A 22,358-nucleotide genomic window follows, 5' to 3' on the forward strand; every position below is an offset into this window, starting at 1 on the left:
GTGTCTGCAGAGTTTTTCTCTCCCAGTGTCTTCTGTATTCAATAGTAGAATTGATAGCACGTATGTGTTTTCAAGGTTAATATCAACCTGAACTAATTTTAAAAGATTGGTAACTGCCCTCATTTTCTGTGGCTGCCATAACCGTGAAATCAGCAGCCCAAGACAAGACAGCAGAGATTTTAATGGTTTTGGAAGCCAGGAGTCCAAAGTGCAGGTGTCTACAGGCTTTGGGGGGGGGGGGTCTCCGGGTTGTGGCATTTGCCAGCAATCTCGGCATCCCTTGGCTTGTGGCCACATCACTCCAGCTGCTGTCTCCACTGTCACACAGCCTTGTCCCTGTCTGTCTCCCTGTGGCCTCTCCTCTTCTTATAAGGGCACCAGCCATTGGATTTAGGGCCCACGTGGTTAATCCAGGATGATTTTTATCTCGGGGTCCTTCACTTGAATACGTCACCAGGGATCCTTTTTCCAAATTAGGTTGTGATTGGGATTGGTCCTGGGCCACGATGGTGACATAGGGAGACCCTGACTTCACCTCCTCCAGGACACCCCAAACCCACTGCTATTAACCCAGCAATTCCTGTTGAGGAAGAGCTGAGGGCTGACTGAACAACTTCTGCACCATGGAAGATAGAGACTGTACAGGGAAGGGACCCCACCCCCAGGCTGTGGGCCGCAGTGGGCAGGGACAGTGCTGAGGGACCTGTAGCACATTTGTCTGTTTTGAGCTCAGAAAAAAGGTGCAGTTTAAAAGATGAGCTAGTTTATAAAAGAGCCATCCTTCAAATTTTACCCAACAGTGGCGAGCTGCTGGAACTCTCTGGGTCTGAGGAACTGTGAGTCCTATGGTTTATGTTTCCCCGACCTGGAGAGTGTGGGTGGGGGTTGGGTCCAGAAGTCCTCACTGGCCACTAGCCCACACCAGCAGCCCTCCTCCTGCACAGTGTGCCCCAGGAGGCTCCAGACCCGCATCAGTTTGGCTTCTGATGCTGGCTGGGCTGCTCCAGGGCCCCCCAGCTGATGCTCGCTTTGGCTCCAGACCCCCTACTGGGGCACCCCCTGCACCAAGCACCAGCCTGCACCCACAGCACCTTCAGCTGTCTTGTCACGATGCCCTCTGTGTGGAGAGCCCAGGGACCACCCCAGCCAGTGCCCACTTCTGCTCTTGCAGTCCCCAGGGCCCTCCATCTGCACTCCCCCGACCCTGGCCACTCTGCCGGGGTACCCTGCCGGCTGTACACAGCCTGGGGCACCCTGGTTGACACCCACTTCAGCCATCCTGCTAGAGTCCCTGCTGCACGGGGAGCCTCAGGGCTGTCACAGCCCACTGCCATTTCTGGCCATCCTGCCAGGGAGCCCCTGCTTAGAGGGCCCCGTGACCCTAGCTCACACCGGCCAGAGTTCCGTCCAGTCAGCCAGCATCACCAGACACATAGTCTACCCAGGGGATGATCATACGCAGAACCTTTCCCTCAAGTTTAGGACAATGAGCCTAATTCAGGAAAACACAAAGTCAAGCAAAAGGGGGAGAGTGAGGAATATGTTCCAAAAGAAGGAACAAGACAAAACCTTGGTGAAAGGACTAAATGAAACAGTGGTAAGCAGTGTGTCTGATGAAGAGTTGAAAGTAACAGCCGTAAATGTGCTCACTCAGCTGGAGAGAAGGGTGGATGAACTCGGTGAGACCTTCAGCAGAGGCAAAAAATATAAAAAAGAACCAGTCAGAGCTGAAGAGTACAGGAATGGAGGGACTCCACACCAGGGGCGTGGTTGCAGAAGAACACCGTGACATGGAAGACGGGAATGGAAAACACCCAGGTGTTTTTCAAAAATGAGGTTAGGTTAAGGGGTCTCTTGAACAACATCAAGCAAACGAATGTTCTCACTAGAAGAAGAAGAGCTGGAGCAAGGGGCACAAAACCTTCATGAGGACAGTTAGGGTCACAACCGCAGATGTCGGGGTCAGCACTTGGACATGTTCTGGAGGGCCTCTAATCAACCCAATGCAATAGTGGACACACCTGGTTTATATAAGGTTCTCATTTCAGGCAGTGGGATCAGAGCAGGTGCTACAGTTCCTAAGGAAAGTCCTAGGAATGAGAAAAGGTACACGTTACCTTGAATTCTGTAAGTCCATATTGTACTCAAGGGAAACGGCACACGCTGGACATCTGTGGTGCTGTGGTGTGCTGGGGGGAAGACGGGGTGCACACAGGAGATCCGTGGTGTGCTGGGGGGGAGATGGGGTGTGCACCGGAGATCTGTGGTGCGCTGGAGGGAAGACAGGGTGCTCACAGGAGATTTGTGGTGCTCTGGGGGGAAGACGGTGCACACAGGAGACCTGTAGCATGATCAGGGAAGATGGGGTGAACACCGGAGATCTGCAGCACCCTTGGAGGGAGGAAAATGGGTGCACACTGGAGATGTGCGGCACATTGGGTGGGGGGGAAGGGGGCGGTGTGCGCGGTCGATCGCTGTAGGTCTGTAGCGTGCTGGTGGGGGGAAGACTGGGTGAATCAGAAGGGGCAGGGAGTTGGTGACGCAGATGCAGTTCCAGATGGGATTCTGGGTTGGATGTATGACTTGTCCAGGCGACGGGAGCATCAGGGGCCGCCAGCAGCGGTGTGCACACTGGGACATACCAGGTGGCTGGCCGGAGCTCCTCCGTGAGGACACCAGTCACAGTGGGACTGGGTTTATCATCCTGGCCTGCTTGCTCCTGAGATCATGTCCCACTGGGGTTTACACTGTTTAATCGGAGGTGGGTGAGGGGGCTGAGCAGTAGGTGAAGAGAGGGTCGATGTGTGGTGGCCTCGTGTTCCTGCGGCTTTGCAGCTGTCCCTACTCCCTCCCTGCTCACCCTCAAGGATAGAGGCTGGGTTCCTAGTAAGTGAATCCCCACCCCCTCCCCAGCCCAGCAGGTGCACTCTGCTTTCTGACTCTGCGGGTTCCATGGCCCTGTGTCCCTCAGAGACTTGGAATCACTCGGGGTTTGTCCTTTTATGACCAGTCTCCTTCACCTCCTATGACGTCCTTAGGGCTCACCCACCATCTAGGGTGTGCCAGGATTTCCTTCTGCTTTAAGCCGAATAATGCTGCACTGTGTGTGTGGACCATGTTGCGTTTGGCTTGTGCATCTGCCTGTGCACAGGCGTGAGGTGCTTTCATCTTCCAGCCGTGGTGAGTGTGGGCTTGCAGACATGTCCTGGAGACTCACATCGTTCAGGCACACGCTGTGCAGCGGGACTGCTGGGCCGTCCCGTGGATCTGTGCTTGCTTTCTTGAGGAATCACTGCGAATATGTGTTTTCTAAAGAGGCTGCCCTTTTTCATTCCCACCAGCACAGGGGGCTCTGGTTTCTCTGTGTCCTTGTCAACACTTGTTATTTTCTGGGTGGTTTATAGTAGCTGTCCTACTAGGTGTGAGACGTGGCGGGGTGGTGCCGTGTCTGGTGCAGATCCCAGGGTCCTGACCGAGGTCTGCTGGGCTCCTTTGCTGCCCACACAGCCAAGCAGGTTGACTCCATGTTCCGCGTACTCCAGTGTGGGGAGCCCAGGGGCCCCAGTCCACACCACCTGTGGTCCACCTGCTGGAAGGACATGGCTCATGCAACCAGTCCTGCCCATGTGTCCCACGAATGAAAGGGGACCGTTCCTCCCTACAGGTGTAGGAGGATCTGGGGGCCACCCTCCAGGGCAGAGTCTGGGGTGCCACCCAGGCCTGCCTCCTCTGCTCCCCCTGTGCTGCCTCTGTCGTCCCTGGGGCATACTTTGTGGAGAACAGCAGCTGTATGCTTTTCCTTGGTGTGGTCGAGATTGTAGTTAGAAAAGCCAAGCTGCACAGCTTTGAAAGCTTCTGTGTTCAGGATCTGAATCAATGACAACCAGCCAGTGTAAGATCAGAGATGCGACACAAGGACCCACCAGCTTCGACGAGTTGGTGTTATTTAACGCCCGCGCTGAATGGAAAGCTTTTACATGTTTTTGTAAACACGCTTGTGCTCATCTTGATGATTTACAACTATCCGCAGTGAGGTTTAAGTCTGTTTTGACTGTGATGAATAGATTCCCTTGGCACATGCAGCTGGTTAGTGAAAGGAGCCTCATGCAGCCTTCTTGTTGAGCGAGCTGGGGAAGCAGCGGTGCTAGTCCTCAGCTCGGGCATTGGGCCGGGACCTCCGCCAGCCAGCCTTTCCCTGATTGCAGACCAAAATCAACCCAACGCCAGTGTGTTGAAAATAAAAATTGTCTGCGTCTTTACTCTTGAGGCGTTTTAAGCTATTTTATGTTATTTTTATAACTATAAATTATCTTTTGAAAGAAAGTGTGTTCAGGTTGTTAGGTTACCTCTTTAAATTTTGTTTCCGTGTTTTAGCCAAAAAGAAAAGAAAAATTGGGAAGCTCTTAATTAGATGTATTTAAAGTGGAGAAAGGAACATTTTCATTCCCCTGGCTTCAGTTAGGTGCCCTAACAGCGTTATTTGGTTGATGCTAAGAATATGCTCCTGTGTGGTAGTGGTTCTGGGGAAGTCTTGGAACATGTGGGAGGCCAACAGACATGTTGAGTGTGTGTCCTCAACACTAGAGCAGGGAAATGGCAAATCACGTCAGTGCTGGCCATCATGTTCCCCCATTACCATTTCTCCAGAGCGTTTATGATCTCTGTGTTGTAGTAAAGTTCTCTGAAGTCTGAAACCACCTTGGTTGAGCCAGAGAGAGTCTGAAACATATTCGGTCCTTCCTGGTAGCACATTTTCAAAAGAACCAGGAGAAATCTCAGATTTCTCAAATCAAAAAATACACGAGGCATTAGCCTTGTAATTTCAAACCTGTGATATGCTGCTTTTGAAAGTTACTGGTTGCTTTCAGAATTTAACACAATCTTTATTTTGGTCTCCTAAATTGCAAGCCAATATTATCTTTTTTTTTAATAAAAGAAAAGTCAAATGAAGATAATCCCTGTAAAAGTATCTAATAAAATGTGTCTTTATTTCAGTATCTTAAATAGTGACGATGAAGAAATATTCAGTAATGAAGAGCAGGAATACACATCCAAAAAGAGGAAAAAGGATCATTTTAGAAACGATACAAATACTCAATGTAAGATCACTTTTATTAATAATTTTATGACTTTTTACATGTTTACTATTATTGATCTACTACATCGTTTTGACAGTGCTGTCTTAAGAAATAAGAGGTGATATGCGAATGGCCACTATATCCAGTGTTGCCCACTTAGTCATCAGACTGTTCACAGCTTAACCATTTCTTTAGTAAGCTTTGCAACAACAAAAGATAACAAAGCCCACAGAACAGCTCATACGTCTGAATGCCTGAGCATGTTCGTGGTTCAGTGCACCAGCTCGCTCCCACACAAGGAGGCCGGACCGCAGGACGTCTTGAGTGTGGGCTTGTGTCCAGGAGACCCCAGGCAGAGGTGGATTAGGAACACCCAGAAGTGTGTAGGCTGGGGGCAGGGGGGACGGATCTGGGAGCCTGGTGGCAGTACCTCGCCTACGTGACAGGCTGACAGGCGCCACTCTGCTCTGCAGCACAGAGGGAGGCATGAGAACAGTTTGGGGGTAATCAGGCTACTGACCAAGATAGGGTCTTACAGATACCAGCATCATCATGGTCCTTGAAGCTCTGGGATTTGAGGTATATGAAAAAGGCAAGAAAAGAAGAATTTTTATTAGGAGACATAAGAATTGACAATCACATTTTTATAGTCTTATGTTTTGGTATTACTGCCGTTGTTCAGACGCTATTTTCTTCTAAGTTACTAAGACGTGGTGCTGTCTTAAATAATTGTTCATGTAAAGGTGTTTCAGCACCTCTTACACTGATGTTAGGAAACAAAGTAGTTCTGTTTACGTTTGACCAGGTGAAAGCATCTCTTATCTATGTGATGAGTCACATAATTTTGTTAGCATGTGCAATTGTTGGAAGTTCCTTAAAAATCTTCACTTTGAATGATTTGCCAGGTTTTAAAAACAAAGTTAATTTTTATTCTAGGTTTTTATCGTGAGAAATGGATCTATGTCCATAAAGAAAGCACGAGAGAAGTAAGTATTCTGTTTTAAGTAAGAGTATATTTGGTATTGTTTCTGTTGAATACATAATGTCCTATTAAATAAACGATTTCTTTTCCAGTGTGAATCTACAGTTCACATTCTAGTAGGTGAAAACATAGGATCTTTGAAGCGGTGATTTGCGTGTGTGTGTGCACACATGTTCGTACCTGTGCACATGCGGTGTGTGGTTAGTACCAGTACAGATCTGAATCGACAGAAGGGCTGTTTTGGAACAAGTGTGGACCTTCAGACAGTTTGACTTTTTTCCCCATGACTCCCCAGAAACTGTTGATGAGAACCTGTGGTACTGGTGGGATGTGTATCCTTGTTGTTGTGTGCCGTGGCTGGTGGGAGCCTTGGTGCGCGCCGCCCCATCAAGTACGAGCAGGACATTGTGGTCAAGTCTGAGCTTCGGGAGCAGGGTGAGCCACGCCCCTCCTGTCCTCTAGCTGGCTGCAGCTTTTCCTTGAGCCGTAAACAGTTGACTTCAACTCTGCTTCCGTTTTCTCTGTTTAGTATCCAGGGAAGCCTCCTTCCTTTTGCATTCTCAGAATCCGCATTTGCCTTATCCTGCCGCTGCCGGGAGAATAATTTAGGGAGCAGATGTTTAGTATATATTTAAGTTAAACGTTCCAGTTATTAGTTATTAAACGTTCCAGTTAAATGATATTAGTGGATGTTCTGAAACTAGCCTGGCTCCCGATAGGCTTCCAGGTTGGCTTCTGAAACAGAAGATACATTGGCCCTGTCGGGTGCTGGTTCATACTGTCACATGTGGTCTGAGACAGTGCTCAGCTCACGGCCACTCTGAGTGAGACACCATCAGAAGAGCCTGTGGCAGAATCTGAGTAGCGTGAGCTTCTGAAAGACTGTTTAATTTTTCATTTGCTCTGTATTGCTGCACTGACTACAGAACACACATCCGTTTGGGATACGTAAACAACAGGGGGAGTTTGTCATGAGGCTGCAGAGGTGTGGCAGGGACACAGGCCGTCTCAGGAGGGTGTGGGGTCGTGACTCACAGCCAGCTCCTCTCCCTGCACAGCGGCGTGCATCTGTACATTTAGCGCCAGCTGTGGCTGCCCCACAGCCTGTTTGCGGCTCCACGTGTGGTTCTGGGCCCCCACACGGGTGGGTGGGCTCACGTGGTCCAAACTGTGTTCTGCAGTCTGTGAATCAGATTTAATTCCTCAGAATAGAAGAGGCTGTTGTGACATGGTGGCTACCTGGAAAGGCGTCTGTGGCCGTGGGCATTTAGAGTTGTGTTGATTGAGAAGACAAAGGAATTAACGTGGAAGTATCAGCAGTGATTGATTTCAGATTATAATCTATAATTACTCTTTGCTTCCTGCACAACTCCCGGGAAAATATTGTGCCTGTAGCAGATACTCCTCAATAACGAGTATTGTGTTCCTTAATAACGAGTATTGTGTGTGAACATAATAGGACTGTGCTTGGGGTTCTGCACACAGTAGGACTGTGCTTGGGGTTCTGCACACAGGACTGTGCTTGGGGTTCTGCACACATTAGGACTGGGCTTGGGGTTCTGCACACAGTAGGAGTGGGCTTGGGGTTGTGCACACAGTAGGACTGTGCTTGGGGTTCTGCACACAGTAGGAGTGTGCTTGGGGTTCTGCACACAGTAGGAGTGTGCTTGGGGTTCTGCACACATTAGGACTGGGCTTGGGGTTCTGCACACAGTAGGAGTGGGCTTGGGGTTCGGGTGCAAAACCAAATCCTCCTTTGCGGGGCATCTTCCATCAGATGCTGCTCTGCCAGCCCCTTCCTGCCTCGTTAGGATGAGAGGGAGAGGGTGCTACCTCGTGTTTCTAGGGTTATCAGCAGCTCATCTAACCCCACAACTGCGAACTGAAAAAATCTATACTCTCGGTACTTGAGACACAGAAGATCGAGTGGAACTGACTCCTGAAACCCACGGTACGGGTCTCTACAGACTGTAGAGTGTCAGGTGCGTCGTGAAGGACAAACAGCTGAGCTACATGGCACTGCTTTCAGTACTGAAAACGATTCCGTATTTCACCTGTTTCCTTGTACTCTGGGCCGTGTGGGTCTGATCATCAGCTCCTGGGTTTCGGTGCCCAATATCCCCTGCCCCCACTTGGAAATTGCATGTAGTGCCCTCAGCCCTGGGCCTTGTCCTCTGTCCTGTGTGGCTGAATGCCTTCTGGAGCTGCGGGGGGATTGGGCGCCTCAACCCGGGCCTCTGTAACCCTCCGGTCTTCACGACAGCCCGGCAGATGTAGGCGCTTCATGATACACGTTGCATTGTGACTTCAGCCCCCCACGTGTTCCAACAGGAGAAATCAACAAGATATGTAGTATTTGTGTCAACAGTGGTATAAAATGGCAGCCTGTCACGTCTTGAGTATAAATGGCTTCCGCTGAGCATTGCTGTTTCACTCCATGTTCATCCGAATATGGAATAAATCATAAAAACAAATGCCCTTTGCCGAAATTCAAAAAAAATTTGCACTGACTCATTCACATTAACTGACTGGATTTTGACTAATTGACTAATTATGGATTTCAGCTGTTCTGTGTCTGTTTCCAGAGGCACGGCTATTGTACTTTGGGAGAGGCTTTTAATCGCTTAGACTTCTCCAGTGCAATTCAGGATATTCGGAGGTTCAATTACGTGGTCAAGGTAAGTCTTCTGTTTCAAAAGCCATTTTGATGACACTTTATTGCCTGGTTTTGAGGTGACGGGTGTACAGGTGTCTGAGCACGTCTGGCAGTGGTGCAGATGGCAGCAGAGAGCACGGGGAGACATTGAGGAGAAAACAGAAATAACGGGGGTTTTGGGTGCCCCGTGTCCCACGTGCTTTCTTCTGGGCCGCCCTGCACTGAGGGTTCACCGGCCACACGCACCGGGCGGTCTGGTCTGTTGGGGTCATCACAGTCAGAGGGACAGAGGGAAGAGCAGGTCTTCCGTGAGACTCTGACCTGATGATGTCACATGCGTTTTGTACTTGGTGTTTGTCGTAAGCGTGACAACAGGCAGCAAGCTGGTAGGAGAAAGGGGTTCATCAGAGTAGATCTCCACAGAGGCCTTGAGTGTGTGGATTGTCTCCTCGGAGAAGGAGTTTCTGTCTTGGCTCAAAAGGAGCACGTGTCACCTGTAATGTTGTAGGCAAAGTGTAAGTGATGGTTTGCGATGCTGTTAATTTTGGGTTTTTAAATAGGGCTGTGACACATTGGAAGTATTTCCCTAGTAACAGCTTTTAGGAAGTCAAAAGCGTGAGCGGAAGGACAAGAATATTGGGGGTTAAATAACTTGACACCTGAGGTAATGGTACCTGCTTGGTTTGGCCGTGGTCACAGTTGGCCAGGGCATCGAGAGTGACCAGCCCGTGGGGCCCCATGGCCGGGAGGTTCCAGCACCAGGGCCAGAGTGTGTTCTGAGTTGTCACCCAGGTGTACACACTGGCCATCGGGGCGTGGCTACTGCTCACCTCTTCTCCAGGTGAGGTGCTGGCATGTGACCCAGCCCCGTCACGGTGGCAAGAATCCAGGGTCCAGGAAAACCATACGTCTGCACAAGGGTCTGTTTTCCTGTAGGTATTTCCGCATGGTGCTCTTTGTCTCTCTCTCTCTCACCCTTTTTTTTTTTTTTAATATTTATTTATTTTTGAGAGAGTATGAGCGGAAGAAGGGCAGAGAGAGGGAGACACAGAATCTGAAGCAGACTCCAGGCTCTGAGCTGTCAGCACAGAGCCAGATAGATGTGGGGATCGAACCCACAAACTGCGAGATCATGACCTGAGCTGAAGTCGGACGCTTAACCGACTGAGCCTCCCAGGCATCCCCTCATGGTGGTCTCCCAAAGTTCGGATCCTGCTGTGTTGTTTCGTCCTGGGCATTCTTAACACCCCCCCCCCCCGCCCCCGACCAGAGAGTTCACGTGTGCTGGGGTACTGGAAATTGGCAGCCAGGCAGAGACGGGGAGTGGTGGGGGGAAAAGGGCTCTGTGTGGTCAGGCTCAGACATTTCCAGAACTGGGCCAGGTGCTGTGACGGGGGAGGGTCCGTGGACTGCGGTCAGACGCCTGCATTTCCGTTGCTCAAACCCCTCATGAACTTTTTTCTCTGTATGCTGCACTCTTATCTGCTCAAGAACCTTTCTTCACACGTCCTTCATCTTTCTGAAAATGAAAATACCTACTTTAGCTTCATCCTAAACAGTAAACCTGTGAAACCGAATTTTCTCCCTAACACATAAAAAAAATGCATACGTATAAAATTAAAACGTACTGTCCACTGCCAACTGCCGTGGTTTTGTGCAGTTGGCAGTACTGGGCGTGTCCTTGTTGCCCCCTGGGGGCAGTGTCATAGGGACCTGGTGACCTGGGGAGGTGGTGGGGGAGGCCCCCAGGGGCAGTGCTCCCAGCCTCAGTGACTCCTCCTGCCCGCAGGGCCTCCCGGCTCCATCACTGCCCAGCGAGAATCCTTGCCTTCTCACCTGACCCCTGCCCTTCACATCCCCCTCCAAAGACCCCTCGCTTATGCCCACCTTCCACTAAACGCAAAGGCACAGAACTGGCCCTCGGGCACCTTTTCTGCCCACGCCAGCTCTCCTGCCCTCTCCCGGTTGCGGTCTGGGACCCCCCCCCCCCCGCTCCCACCAACACCACCAGCTCCATTCCGCTAGCTGCCACCTTCTCCGTGGAGATGCAGGGCCTCCACACGCTTGGCCGGGAGGCCCTTTCCTTGTTGCCCAGCGGGTGCGTGCGCCCCAGGGAGGGGCTCGCGGGGTGCGTGTGTTCGCCCCAGAGAGGGGCTCAAGGAGTGCATGTGCCCCAAGGGGTTCATGGGGTGTGTGTGCCCCAGAGAGGGGTTCGTGGGGCTTCATGACCTGCACTGATAACAGCCAGCTTTGCCCGCAGGAGCCACTGCTTGATGTTTCTGTGCTGCTTTAAATGTTTGTAGCAATGCTTCCTACATCGGCAGCTAATAGGATTGTCTTGGAGTTGTCAGTCAGGTGATCTCCCGTAGTTGATGCTGAGCAGTCCGCCCTCGTCAGTGTTGTTAAAATAAACCAGATGTGAAATGCTTCATTGTTTCCTTAGGTTTCCAGTGGCATTCAGTGATGTTTCCTTGAAAATTTGTAAAAGACATTCAGAGTTTGTACTTCTCGATATTCCATGAGATCCCTTTGTTTCCCTAAAATTAGCAAATTTAAACTGAGACTAATGGATAATTATTACACGTCTTCTGAATAAAAGTTTTGTGTTCAATTATGGACTGTTTCTTGTTGCCAAAGTGAAAGTAAGCAGTTGGAGGGGGGGTATAGCCTTCATTCTCACCTTGGAAGGAATGAAAATTCAGTATCCTCTGAAAAACAAATTCAGACTAAGTTGTCCTCTCCAGTCCTGTAGGTAATGGGGGTAAGCCATTCTTGGGATTATCTGTGAAGAAATATTTGAAATGTAGGGGTGCCTGGGTGGTTCAGTTGGTTAAACGTCCGACTTCGGCTCAGGTCATGACCTTGTGGTCTGTGAGTTTGAGCCCAGCGTCGGGCTCTGTGCTAACAGCTCAGAGCCTGGAGCCTGCTTCAGATTCCATGTCTCCTCCTCTCTGTGCCCCTCCCATGCTCATGCTCTGTCTCTCTCTGTCTCTCGATAATAAATAAACATTAAAAAAATTTTTAAAAAATTGAAATGTTTTCATATCTAGATTACTTTAATAATTTTTCAAAATTTCAGTCTGATTTTGAGGAGTAAATGTTGTTTATCTGAGCTGCATTCACTCAACTTTATGAAGGAGAAGGAAAATTAACTTTAGGTGCCGTGTGTGTCCAATACCTGTGGCTGACGTGGAACAGAGGCTGAGCTGAGCATCACTTCTGCACCCGCGTGCTGGTGGGGCCCCCAGGGAGACCTGGGAGCGGGTATGGGCTGCGTATTGTAGAGCTCCAAGTGCGGGACGGGGTCGGCCCCCTCCTCCTGCACCAGGGCAGGTCTTGACTTTCCTGTCCACGCAGCTCGGGAGCAGGACAGCACTTCCTGCTCTGGGCTGACACCCGTGTGCACCAGCACTCACGCCTCCCGCACTGCCCAGCTGTTTGCATACTTGAGAAACCATGGTCCTTCGTCACCACTGTCTGCTCTCTCGTCATGAGGGTGCTGCCGTATGTCAGTGTCAGGCTGATTGGTTATCGGTGATGGCAGACTGCTCTTAAATCCTGGCTCTAATCCACAAACACCTTCTTCTTGTTTTAATAGTTTGTGAAAATTGTCCTGGCCTGTTACTAAAGAGCCTCACCATAATTTATTGAGCTATTAAATTTCTTCACTCCCAGAAAATCAATGCAAACTGAAATGTTTTCACTTACTAGTAATTTTCCTCTCATTAAGTGACTGTCCACAGCTATTATTTCATAATATGGCCTGAGAAGTTTCCTTATTGATGAAGAAATAAAGACAAGTCAAGATGCAGCTTACATGTGACCCCTGGTGAGTGAACGGTTCTTAATACCTGGTCCATAATCCAGCTCAGTTTCCATTTACCCCATTTGTAAATCATGTACAAGTAGATGCATTTCTGGTCAGTTTTATGAGCTTACCTTCTTTAAGATAAAGACTTAGATTTAGTGGGATTTTGAGAATTCTACTTAAGAAAGTTAAGCACACATTTGGAAACCCACCAAACCAGCATTTCAGAGACTCTTGTAAAGCAGATTCCATTCACACTGTGCGGTAAACACTTGTGCTCTCTGGTGGTGAAGCCACATTTCCAGGCCAGTTCAGTGTGGCTGGTCCTTGCCCCCCAGTCAGCGTCTGGCTCCTGCGTGGGCAGCCTGTGTGTGCCCGTTTGGTCATTGCTTCAGAGCCTCTGAGCCTCAGTCATCACCGCCCAGGTCCCCATCTGGAGCCCCAGGAGCGTGGGGACTTGGTCTGCTTTGCTCACTGCTGTGTCCCCAACGCCCTTCCTGTTTATCCTTCTCTTACTGTTGGCAAGTAGTTTTATTGTTTGTGTCTTTTGTTTAAAATTGTATATTACTAAAACAGTATCGGAAAGCCTATAACTTTGAGAAACTCCTGTTTTATATCGGTATTCTGTGAGACACCTGCTTTCACCTGTGAGACACCTGCTTTCAGTCGAAGGAAGCGCTCTTCAACTCGCTTGACATTTTGTTCTCAGTAAAATTAAATTCGACCTTGTAGCTCTGACATTTTAAAGCAATATAGCATAAACTGATGGTCATGGTAGTGCACTGGGAACGTAGGCTTTGGTTCTTTAGACAGTGAGTCCTCCCAGTGAATGCACGTCACCTAGAAATCCACAATGTTGTTCTCCTGGGTCTATGGGCTGCGGCCTCGGCTTTAATCTTCAACTGTCCACACGCTGATCCTGTCAGTGAGATGACCTGTGTGAGAATCAGAGCTGCCAAGGCTCCCTTTAATGAGGAAGATTATAAATTGTGTAACAGTATAACATAGATGAAATAGCAGTCTTTCTTTCTGCCGGTTCGAGAAATCTGTGAATAAGATGCGAGTCCATGGGCTATTAGTCCAAGGAAAGTGGAGAAAAGGGATAATGCGAGCAGTAGAAATCCTGACTCACAAACCATCTGCTCAAGCCGGTTCCCAAATGGGAGGCTTGGTTTTAATGCAGCCTGTGTCAACTGTGATGCCCATTGGCCCTTGAGCAGAGGGACGGGGTCCCAGGCCTTGGCCGCATCTGCCAGACGCCCTCCCTGGGATTCTGCACAGACTGCCCTGTCGCATCCAGGGTTAGGGTAATGGTTCTGCTCCTGCCTGTGACATCTGGTTAGAACTCTCTGCTCTCACAGAGTTTCGGCCGTGCTCCTATATTGTTAAATGCTGTGAAATTGAGAAGACTTCTAAAAATCAGATCATGAAATTCTAAGTCACTGAGGGCTGTTTGAACCTGGCAGTTGGGGGCAACGGCCTGGGTTTGAAAGATGCCTGTGCACAGGTCCTGGCTCTGCTCGCTGTGATGTCCCTTTCCTGAGCTCTGTGGACGGTCCCAGTCATGCCCTCCCGCCCCAGGGTGCGGTAAGAGGCCAGTGACGTCAGGCCCCACAGACAGTATCTGTGGTCATCACTCTGCTTTCCAGTGATTGTGAACGTGCTGGTGGAGCAGTGGCGTGGCTGTGCCCGTGAAGAGTGTCCCATGTAAAAGTCTGTAATAGACTTCGTTTAAACAGGAAACTTATTGGCCCTTTTTGTTGGTCTTTCTGCACCTCCCTGTGCTCGTGTGATCATTCAGAAATACCTGTATGTGTGGAGCCTTGAGCTTTCTCTTGGAGCCATGGTTAATCAGGAGTGCACCCTGGCGCTTTATTTAGCTGAATTCAGTTCTAGTTTTGTTACATTCTGACAGAGTTGGACCCCTAAGTGCTCTGTGGCTTTGAAATGTGTTACATTTTCCTTTGTGGCCATTTTCATAATTGATTTTTGTAAGGGTTCTCTTGACCCATGAGAAAAACCCACATTCTCTGTTTGAAGGATGTAATTTTTCTCTGCTTGTATTTAAACAAGATTTGGTGGTTATGTTAATCCTTCCAGATCTTTCTCATTTTGAATTTTCAAATTTGAAGAGATACATAAAAACAACAAACTTTCATGGGTGGCTCAGTCGGTTGGACGGCCGACTTCAGCTCAGGTCATGATCTTGTGGTCTGTGGGTTGTGGTCTGTGCTGACAGCTCAGAGCCTGGAGCCTGCTTCGGATTCTGTGTCTCCCTCTCTCTCTGCCCCTCCCCTGCTTGCTGTCTGTCTCTCTGTCTCTCTCTCAAAAATAATAAACATTTAAAAAGAAAAACACCAAACTTTCATTAAATTTGCAACAGATTTTCTTCGTATATCCAACTAAATAAAGGCTAATGTTTCATTGTATTTTCTTTCTAAATTGTGTCTTTTGCCCCTTTATCTTAATTACCATTTTAAGTTTTATTTTGAGAGGCAGAACATGAGCAGAAGTGCAGAGAGAGAGAGAGAATCCCAAGAAGGCTTCACCCTGCCAGCGTAGAGCGTGACGAGGGGCTCGAACTCACCGTGAGATCGTGACCTGAGCCCAAACTAAGGGTCGGACGCTTAACTGACTGAGCCCCCCGGACACCCCTAATTACCGTTCCAGCCTGAAGTGTCGCTTGTCACCCGTTACCAGGGCTGCTCTGGTTTTCCTTGGGTTTGCACAGGCCCATGTGCTGGTCTCTGGCAGGTGTCCGTCCATCCTCCAGCCCCTGTGAGTGATGGCCCGGTCTGTCTCATGTGGATATTTTACACGATAGTGGAAAACCGTGGTGGGGGGGGTGCTTGGGAAGACGCAGCCCCATGGACCCTGGTCCCCACGGGGAAGGAGCGCTCGTGAGGGCAGGAGGCCTCCAGCTTGGCCTCAGCGTGTTCTCTGCTCTGAGGTTGCTGAGGACCCCGGAGACACTTCACTTACAGGAGCTGTCTCAGTTGATACTGTGTAGAGATAAAAATAACTGTTACTTCTCTGTGTAAAAGTGAAGAGTGGGCGGCACTCCCTTTGCGAGCCTCCTTCGTGTCTGTGGCCGCACCCCATCCAACTGCCCCTGGAGCCCTTCATCACGCACCCCGGGAGTCTGGCTGACTTGGAAACCTCACAGTGGCATTTGGGGACATGGACGGACTGCTGGGCTGGGGCGCTCCCCTCCTCCTCCCTCTGTGCTCTGGGGAGCAGAAGAGACGTGTGTCTGCATGGCTGGTCTGTGTCTCCGAGGCCCCGTGTTGTGGCAGCGGGAACCTGTGTTTAGTAGCGATGCCACGCGGGCAGGTTGTCTGCAGGGCCATGGCGCGAGGTCTGGGAGGCCGCGGTGGGTGGAGACCTGTCACTGGTGCAGCACTTCCTGGAACAGAGCCCATCCCTTCCTCCCAGTTGGCCTGAATTCTGTCTAATGTGGTTCTAAACTCAGGAGAAAGCGGGTGTTGTTCAGCCCCACGGTGCTGGCTGTGAGGACTTTCAAACTAGGAAGATGCTCCGCAGTGAGCAGATCAGGAGCAGGAGCCGAGGGGCTGGATCGTCTCAGACACGTCTGGTTTGATCGGCTAGGACCTGTAGGCCCTGCCCTGACGTGTGTGTGTGTGTGTGTGTGTGTGTGTGTGTGTGTGTGTGTGTCTGTGATCATGGCAGCGGAGCACACGTGTGTAAGCATGTTAGCGATGGGAGGATGATTTGCCCCCGAAGATGATCACGTGCTTGTCGTCCTTGTAACGCCTGGTTTGGACTTTAGCGGCCTCCCTGGATTCCTTTTCTCCCTCTGGACACCGGCACGGTGAACTGGAGGGAGGGTGGAAAATCCACGTTCCGGGAGACAGGAGGCGGGTGTTCACGCACTCTGAGGCGGGTTCACGCTTGCGGAAAGCAGCCGAGATTGGGCAGAGATGGCGCAGGAAGCCGGGAACAGACGTGTTCCGACCGGGGGTGGGGGGCAGGTGTGGGGGCCACCAGAAGACACTCATGCCGGCGCCGGGGAGGCCTGGCTGTGGCCCCCAGAGAATCTCGTTTGTGGGCCTGCAGGAGTGGGGGCCCTGCCGAACAGGCCCTGCAGGAGGGAGCTCGCGTCTCTCAGAACAGAGTGGGAGGGGGGCGTGGAGAGCCTGTGGCGCCCCCGCCGGTGGGAGTGAGAGTGTGCTGGCAGACCCCGGTGGCGGTGCCGGAATCGGACGGGGCTGTCATGGGAGGTGGCAGTGGGTGGGCCAGGGGCCAGAGAGACGCGGGTATGGACGGAGGGACAGGAGCGGGCAAATGAGGAAGAACGAAAGGGAGAGAGAGCGTAAAGGGGAGAGGGCTGGTGGCGGCCAAAGGTGCGGCCCAGCACGCTGTAAGGACGGCATTCAGGAGACTTGCCTGAGGTGAAAATCGCCTTGGGTCCGCCCCTCGAGCCCGCGTCCACCCTCGGAAATCACTGCGCTGAGGACGGTGACAGGCCAGGGGCCAGCGCGGCTCCTGCCTCCCCATCAGCTGATGCATCCTCTCCCGTTCCAGCTCCTGCAGCTCATCGCGAAATCCCAGCTGACCTCGCTGAGTGGCGTCGCCCAGAAGAATTACTTCAACATTTTGGACAAAATCGTCCGGAAGGGTGAGCTGCTGACCAATGTGTTTAATAACCTAGATAAGGAGATGGGGACGGGATTCCTCTTTATTACTCGCCAGTGTGGTCAGGAACCGCACTGTCCAATGATGCGGTAGTTTCTAGACCCGAGTGTAGGTCAGTCTGTGGTTCTCCCCTTCTGTTCCTGTGGTTTCCTTTCCTCAAGGTTGCTGTGCACACAAAGGAGCATAATATGGAAGATAGTTACCCCGAGTTCTAGAAAGAGAATTCCTCTTGTCACGGGGCATCCCCGAGTTCTAGAGGCAGAGTTCACCTTGTCACAGGGAATCCCCAAGTTCTAGAGAGAGGTCATCTAGTCATGGGGAATCCGTGAGTTCTAGAGAGAGAGGTCACCTTGTCACGGGGAATCCCCGAGTTCTAGAGAGAGAGGTCATCTAGTCACGGGGATCCCCGAGTTTTAGAGAGAGAGTTCACCTTGTCACAGGGAATCCCCAATTACTAGAGAGAGAGAGAGTTCACCTTGTCAGGGGGAGTCCCCGAGTTCTAGAGAGTTGACCTTGTCAGGAGGGATCTCCAATTTCTAGAGAGAGTGTTCACCTTGTCAGGAGGGATCCCTGAGTTTTAGAGAGTTCACCTTGTTAAGGGGAATCCCCAATTTCTAGAGAGAGAGTTCACCTTGTCAGGGGGAATCCCCGAGTTCTAGAGTGTTCACCTTGTCAGGGGGAATCCCCGAGTTCTAGAGAGAGAGAGTTCACCTTGTCAGGGGCGATCCCCGATTTCTAGAGAGAGAGTTCACCTTGTCAGGGGTGATTCCCGATTTCTAGAGAGTTCACCTTGTCACAGGGAATCCCCAATTTCTAGAGAGTTCACCTTGTCAGGGGGGATCCCCAAGTTCTAGAGAGAGAGAGAGTTCACTTTGTCAGGGGGAATCCCCAATTTCTAGAAAGAGAGTTCACCTTGTCAGGGGGAATCCCCAATTTCTAGAAAGAGAGTTCACCTTGTCAGGGGGAATCCCCGAGTTCTAGAGAGAGAGAGTTCTCCTTGTCAGGGGCGATCCCCAATTTCTAGAGAGAGAGTTCACCTTGTCAGGGGTGATTCCCGATTTCTAGAGAGAGAGTTCACCTTGTCACAGGGAATCCCCAATTTCTAGAGAGAGAGTTCATTTTGTCACAGGTAACCAGGTGCATGTCGTGCTTGCTTTATGTTTCCATGACCAAGGTTGTAGACGTTTAGGCATCAAACAAGCCTGGAGCTTTATTTTTAATTTAACGCTTGTCTGGATTAATTACTGGCTAATAATAAATGGAGTTTAAATTTCACACCATGAGTTTATGCTCCCGTGTAAATTTAGGATTGTATGTGTAAGGCTTTTTTAAATATCAATTCTCTTTATGATGAGTATAAAGGAAGTAGAGGCTGCCAATTTTAAAGGCGAAATTATAGACTCAACCAAAATTCTACTATTAGGCAATATTTTCATGTTTTTCTAAATTTTATCATGTTTCTGGTATCTCAGAAGTGATGCCAGTTTGGAGTTGTGGTGAAATTAGGTCATCGTGTTTTGTTTTGGTTGAATATACATGACCTAAATTCACCACCATAATCATTTTCAAGCACATTCACATGGTTGTGTGACCACCCCTCCATCTGCCTCCGGAACATCTCCGTGGACTCTGACCCCTCCCTGGCGCCCACCCCGCCTTGTCTCAGAACGGGCTCCACATGGGGTCTGTCCCTTCGCGATGCCCCCCTCCCTCCCCGTTACGGGACACCACCCCCTGGGTTCACCCCTGTTGGGGCAGAGCAGTGCTCCGCTCTGTGGCGCGTCTGAATGCTGTCGGTGGACGAGGAGTCGACTTGTACAGATCCGCAGTCTTGTGTTTTGTCCTACCCAGTGCTCGACGACCACCAGAACCCCCGCCTTATCAAGGATCTTCTCCAGGACCTGAGCTCCACCCTGTGCATCCTTGTCCGCGGGGTCGGGAAGTCCGTGCTGGTGGGGAACAGCAACATCTGGGTGTGCCGTCTGGAGACCGTTCTTGCCTGGCAGCAGCAGCTGCAGAACCTTCAGATGACTAAGGTAGGGGCTTGTGGGCCCGACAGCCGCGTGCGGGGAGTCCGCATCACAGGATGCTTCCCGGTGACCACAGGGCCTGAGCGGCTGGTACAGCTTTTGGAGGGGTTTTTTCTTTGTGTGTTTGTAATTACTGCTTGAAGATGATATGGGCCAGATGGCCCCGTGATGGCTTCCATCGCCTTTGAGGAGACCGTGGGGGTGGCCATCACTGAGAGGATGGGTCGTGAGGCAGTGCGTTAACTTGCCTCTAAAGGAAGTTAGGTGTTTGGGGCCAGAATAACACCCCGTGAGTCCATCTGCCTTGTACTGCCAGCGACTCCTGTGCACACAGTGCTGCTTCTCCAGGGTCCGCGTTTGCCCCACGAGCCTGCTGTCCCTGTTGTCACATGCATCCGCCTGGAGCTCTGCAAGAACGCGCTTGGGCAGAAGAGGGTGCAGATCCCGTCCCTTGTCCGGAAAGGGCTTATTCCAGGAACTGAAAGTGTTCGCCCAGTTGACTAAGTCAGTGTTGCAGGTGGTATTCTGTTCACGTCCAGGATTCTGTAAGGGAAAGAGTGGACGGAATGGCCTGCGGTGCCCAGTAGGTGATGGATTCTCCAGATTGCCCTTCTGATGGGGCTGAGGTCCCCTCCCGTCAGTGCGCCTAAGGCTCCACACGAAGGCGGCTGCTTTCAGAAGTGATCTGGAAAACCTTAACTATGGGCCACTTATTTGCCATCTGAATATGGGATTTACGGAAAGAGTAGAGGTTCCCTAACTATGGCTTGAAGTTACGACAGATTCTCTTAACGTTCAGTGTTGGTAAGCACTCAACAGACTTGACAGAAGCATCATCTGTGCAGCGGATGTGGTGTCCCCCCTGCGGCTGAGGGCTGTGACTGGAAAGTCCGCCTGTGAGAGGGACACGCATGCCGTGTGGAAGCCTTGCACAAGTGGCCAGACCTCACACCTGTGCCCCACTTGTCTCTCGCGTGCGTGGCCAGACAGCCTGGAGGTGCCGCCTGAACTAGTGAGCTGGGGGTGGGCGGCCAGCAGGGGTCTGAGGGCAGGACCCCATGAAGGGAGCTCATGGAGAGAGAAACGTGCGGTGACAGCAGCCCCCACGGGAGGGCAGACAAGCACACGGTTGGGCTGGCGCACGTTGCATCACGAGGGGAAGGCAGGCAGAGGCTTTGGCCGCTAGCAGGACCGAGAAGGCATCCGCCTCCTGGTGGGACCTCCTGTCATTTACAGCAGCTTGGAGGAGGCCCCAAGGGAGGGCAGGGGCGGGGACTGTCTCCTGACCTGGGCCCCACTCTGCGCTCGGAGCTGGCTTTCCTGGGGCATGGTCCCCGCAGTCACTGGCACCAGGGAGGAAACGGAAAGACTGGTGTGTCAAGTGACACGGTCATGGCCACACCGGTCCTGATATATCGCGCCATAGACTCCCTCTCTGCCCGCGTGACCTGGGCTTTGTACCCTCACAGCGGGCAGTGCGGGGAGGCTCACGGGTGGGAAGGTTTCAGGAACTCGGAGGCAGGAGCTCCTCAGGGCGTCAGGCTGAGGCCACAGGCCAGCGAGCCTTGAGCTCCACCTTCGATTATTCAGAGGATGCTTGTGTAGACGCCAGTGGAGCAGGGCAGCCGAGCATGCGCCCGGAGCATGGATGGTGTGGGTCCAAGAGCACCGCCTGGAGCTGAGCCCCGCCGGCCTCGGACACCGCGTCCCGTGTCCCTGGTGGCAGCGGTGGCCTCCTCTTCCAAGTTCCAGGAAAGAAGTCAGCGTGGTGACCCTTAAATGCAGGCTCCTGGCCTCCCAGAACTGTGTGGCCAGGTTGTGGGCATCTGCATCAGGGGGTCATTGTGTGCTGGGAGCCCAGGCAGCCCGGGCGAGACTGCAGGGGACAGTGCGTGACCGCAGGTCAGTCCAGCTCGTGGGTGTGAGAGTCATGGTGCCTGAGTCTGGGGTCCTGCCTGCGGGGAGCAGACCCCTTGCTGTTGCTGCTGCTGCTGCTGCTGAAAGGTGGTGGAAACTCCCCCAGGGCAACGACAGGCGGCCCTGCTGTGAGGGGAGAAAGTCGAGGGCGGAGGCGGGTCCTCACTGGGTCCTGTGGGAGCCAGGGCAGCTCGAGGGCCTGCAGCGAAGGTGGGCGTGCTTCCGCAGGAGTGGGAACGGGTGCGTGCGATGTGCCAGGAGGGCCAAGGCAGGAGGGGAGGAGCCACGTTCCTGCCCGCCTGGGGACCTGCTTGTGGAGCTCAACAGGAAATGGCTCAGCAGTGGGGGGGGTGGGGGGGGCAGCTGAGTGGAAGGCACCACAGCTTCGGCTTCCAACTGACGGTCCAGCCGGGGTTTGTGCCGCCTCACGTTTGCGCCGTCAGAAGTCGTGATGAACCACGCTGGTGTTTTCTGTGGTGCCGTCTGGTTCAGTCACACTGGACCGTCCGGCCTCGCCAATCAGGGCGTTTCCTGCGCCTTGTGAGGGCAGCGGGTGTTCATGAGCTCCGGTGTGATGCGCAGGTTCCTCTGGGGAGGAGGAAGGAGGAGCACAGGAGCAGCAGGAGCCGTCACATTCCTGCTGAAGTGTGTGTGGGCCCGCGCGTGCGCCCTCTGCCGTGTGCCAGCAGCACTGACAGCTCGTGTCTGCGGGCGCCGTGCTGTCCAGCGGAGGCGGGGACACGTTTGTCAGTGCGATGGCAGGAACACGGGACACGCCTGTGCAGCACTGCCCGGTGACGTCTCCCAGGCTGGTGGCTAGGGGTCCGACGAGGGGAAACATCCTCAGAGATGTGCCCTGAGCTGTCACCACGCCCGGAGGCATGGGAATCCTCCTCACGGCCCCCGCAAAGTGCCACGATGCACCTGTATCGGGACTGCTGCCGGGCAGTGACACAGCGACGGCGTGGACCGAGAGTGTGCGGCTTGGCCCCTCTCCGCACCTGCCGGGGGATTTGGGGACCAAGCTCGAGGAGTGCTCCTCCCACAGGCACCGACTGTGCCTAGGGAACTGGGCTGCCCAAGAGAACAGAAACCAGAGGGAGCCGGCCGTCCCTGGGGCTGACCGCCAGGGACGAGGACAGTCTCTCAGCCACTCAGCCACATCAGGAGTGTGCACGGGTGTGCACGCGTCCCCGAGCCCACAGGACTCTGCACCCTTGTTTAACCTTCA

The 22,358-nt window shown here is 52.1% G+C and overlaps 1 protein-coding gene and 1 long non-coding RNA gene across 11 annotated transcripts in view; both read left to right on the forward strand.

The window, feature by feature from the left end:
- Nucleotides 1-22,358, forward strand: part of FBXO25 (F-box protein 25) — a 51,720-nt gene that overhangs the window by 23,525 nt on the left and 5,837 nt on the right. For 5 of the 9 annotated variants that reach the window (XM_053216200.1, XM_053216198.1, XM_053216197.1 and 2 more), the window contains exons 3-7: nt 4,996-5,099; nt 6,015-6,064; nt 8,625-8,738; nt 17,070-17,163; nt 19,032-19,216. In XM_053216200.1, coding sequence (XP_053072175.1) covers nt 4,996-5,099; nt 6,015-6,064; nt 8,625-8,738; nt 17,070-17,163; nt 19,032-19,216 — 547 coding nt within the window. The remainder of the gene's footprint in view (nt 1-4,995; nt 5,100-6,014; nt 6,065-8,624; nt 8,739-17,069; nt 17,164-19,031; nt 19,217-22,358) is intronic. The other 4 variants (XM_053216199.1, XM_053216201.1, XM_053216202.1 and 1 more) reach the window with 2 other exon arrangements.
- LOC128314292 (uncharacterized) lies at nt 17,343-19,016 on the forward strand. Of its 2 annotated transcripts, none has more exons than XR_008295764.1 (3): nt 17,343-17,483; nt 17,523-18,227; nt 18,310-19,016. It is a non-coding gene; the product is annotated as an uncharacterized LOC128314292 (long non-coding RNA). The 2 variants fall into 2 exon arrangements; XR_008295765.1 differs by having other exon boundaries at nt 17,409-17,524; nt 17,566-18,227.

This window comes from Acinonyx jubatus, chromosome B1 (genome assembly GCF_027475565.1).
Source record: "Acinonyx jubatus isolate Ajub_Pintada_27869175 chromosome B1, VMU_Ajub_asm_v1.0, whole genome shotgun sequence".
NCBI lineage: Eukaryota > Metazoa > Chordata > Mammalia > Carnivora > Felidae > Acinonyx > Acinonyx jubatus.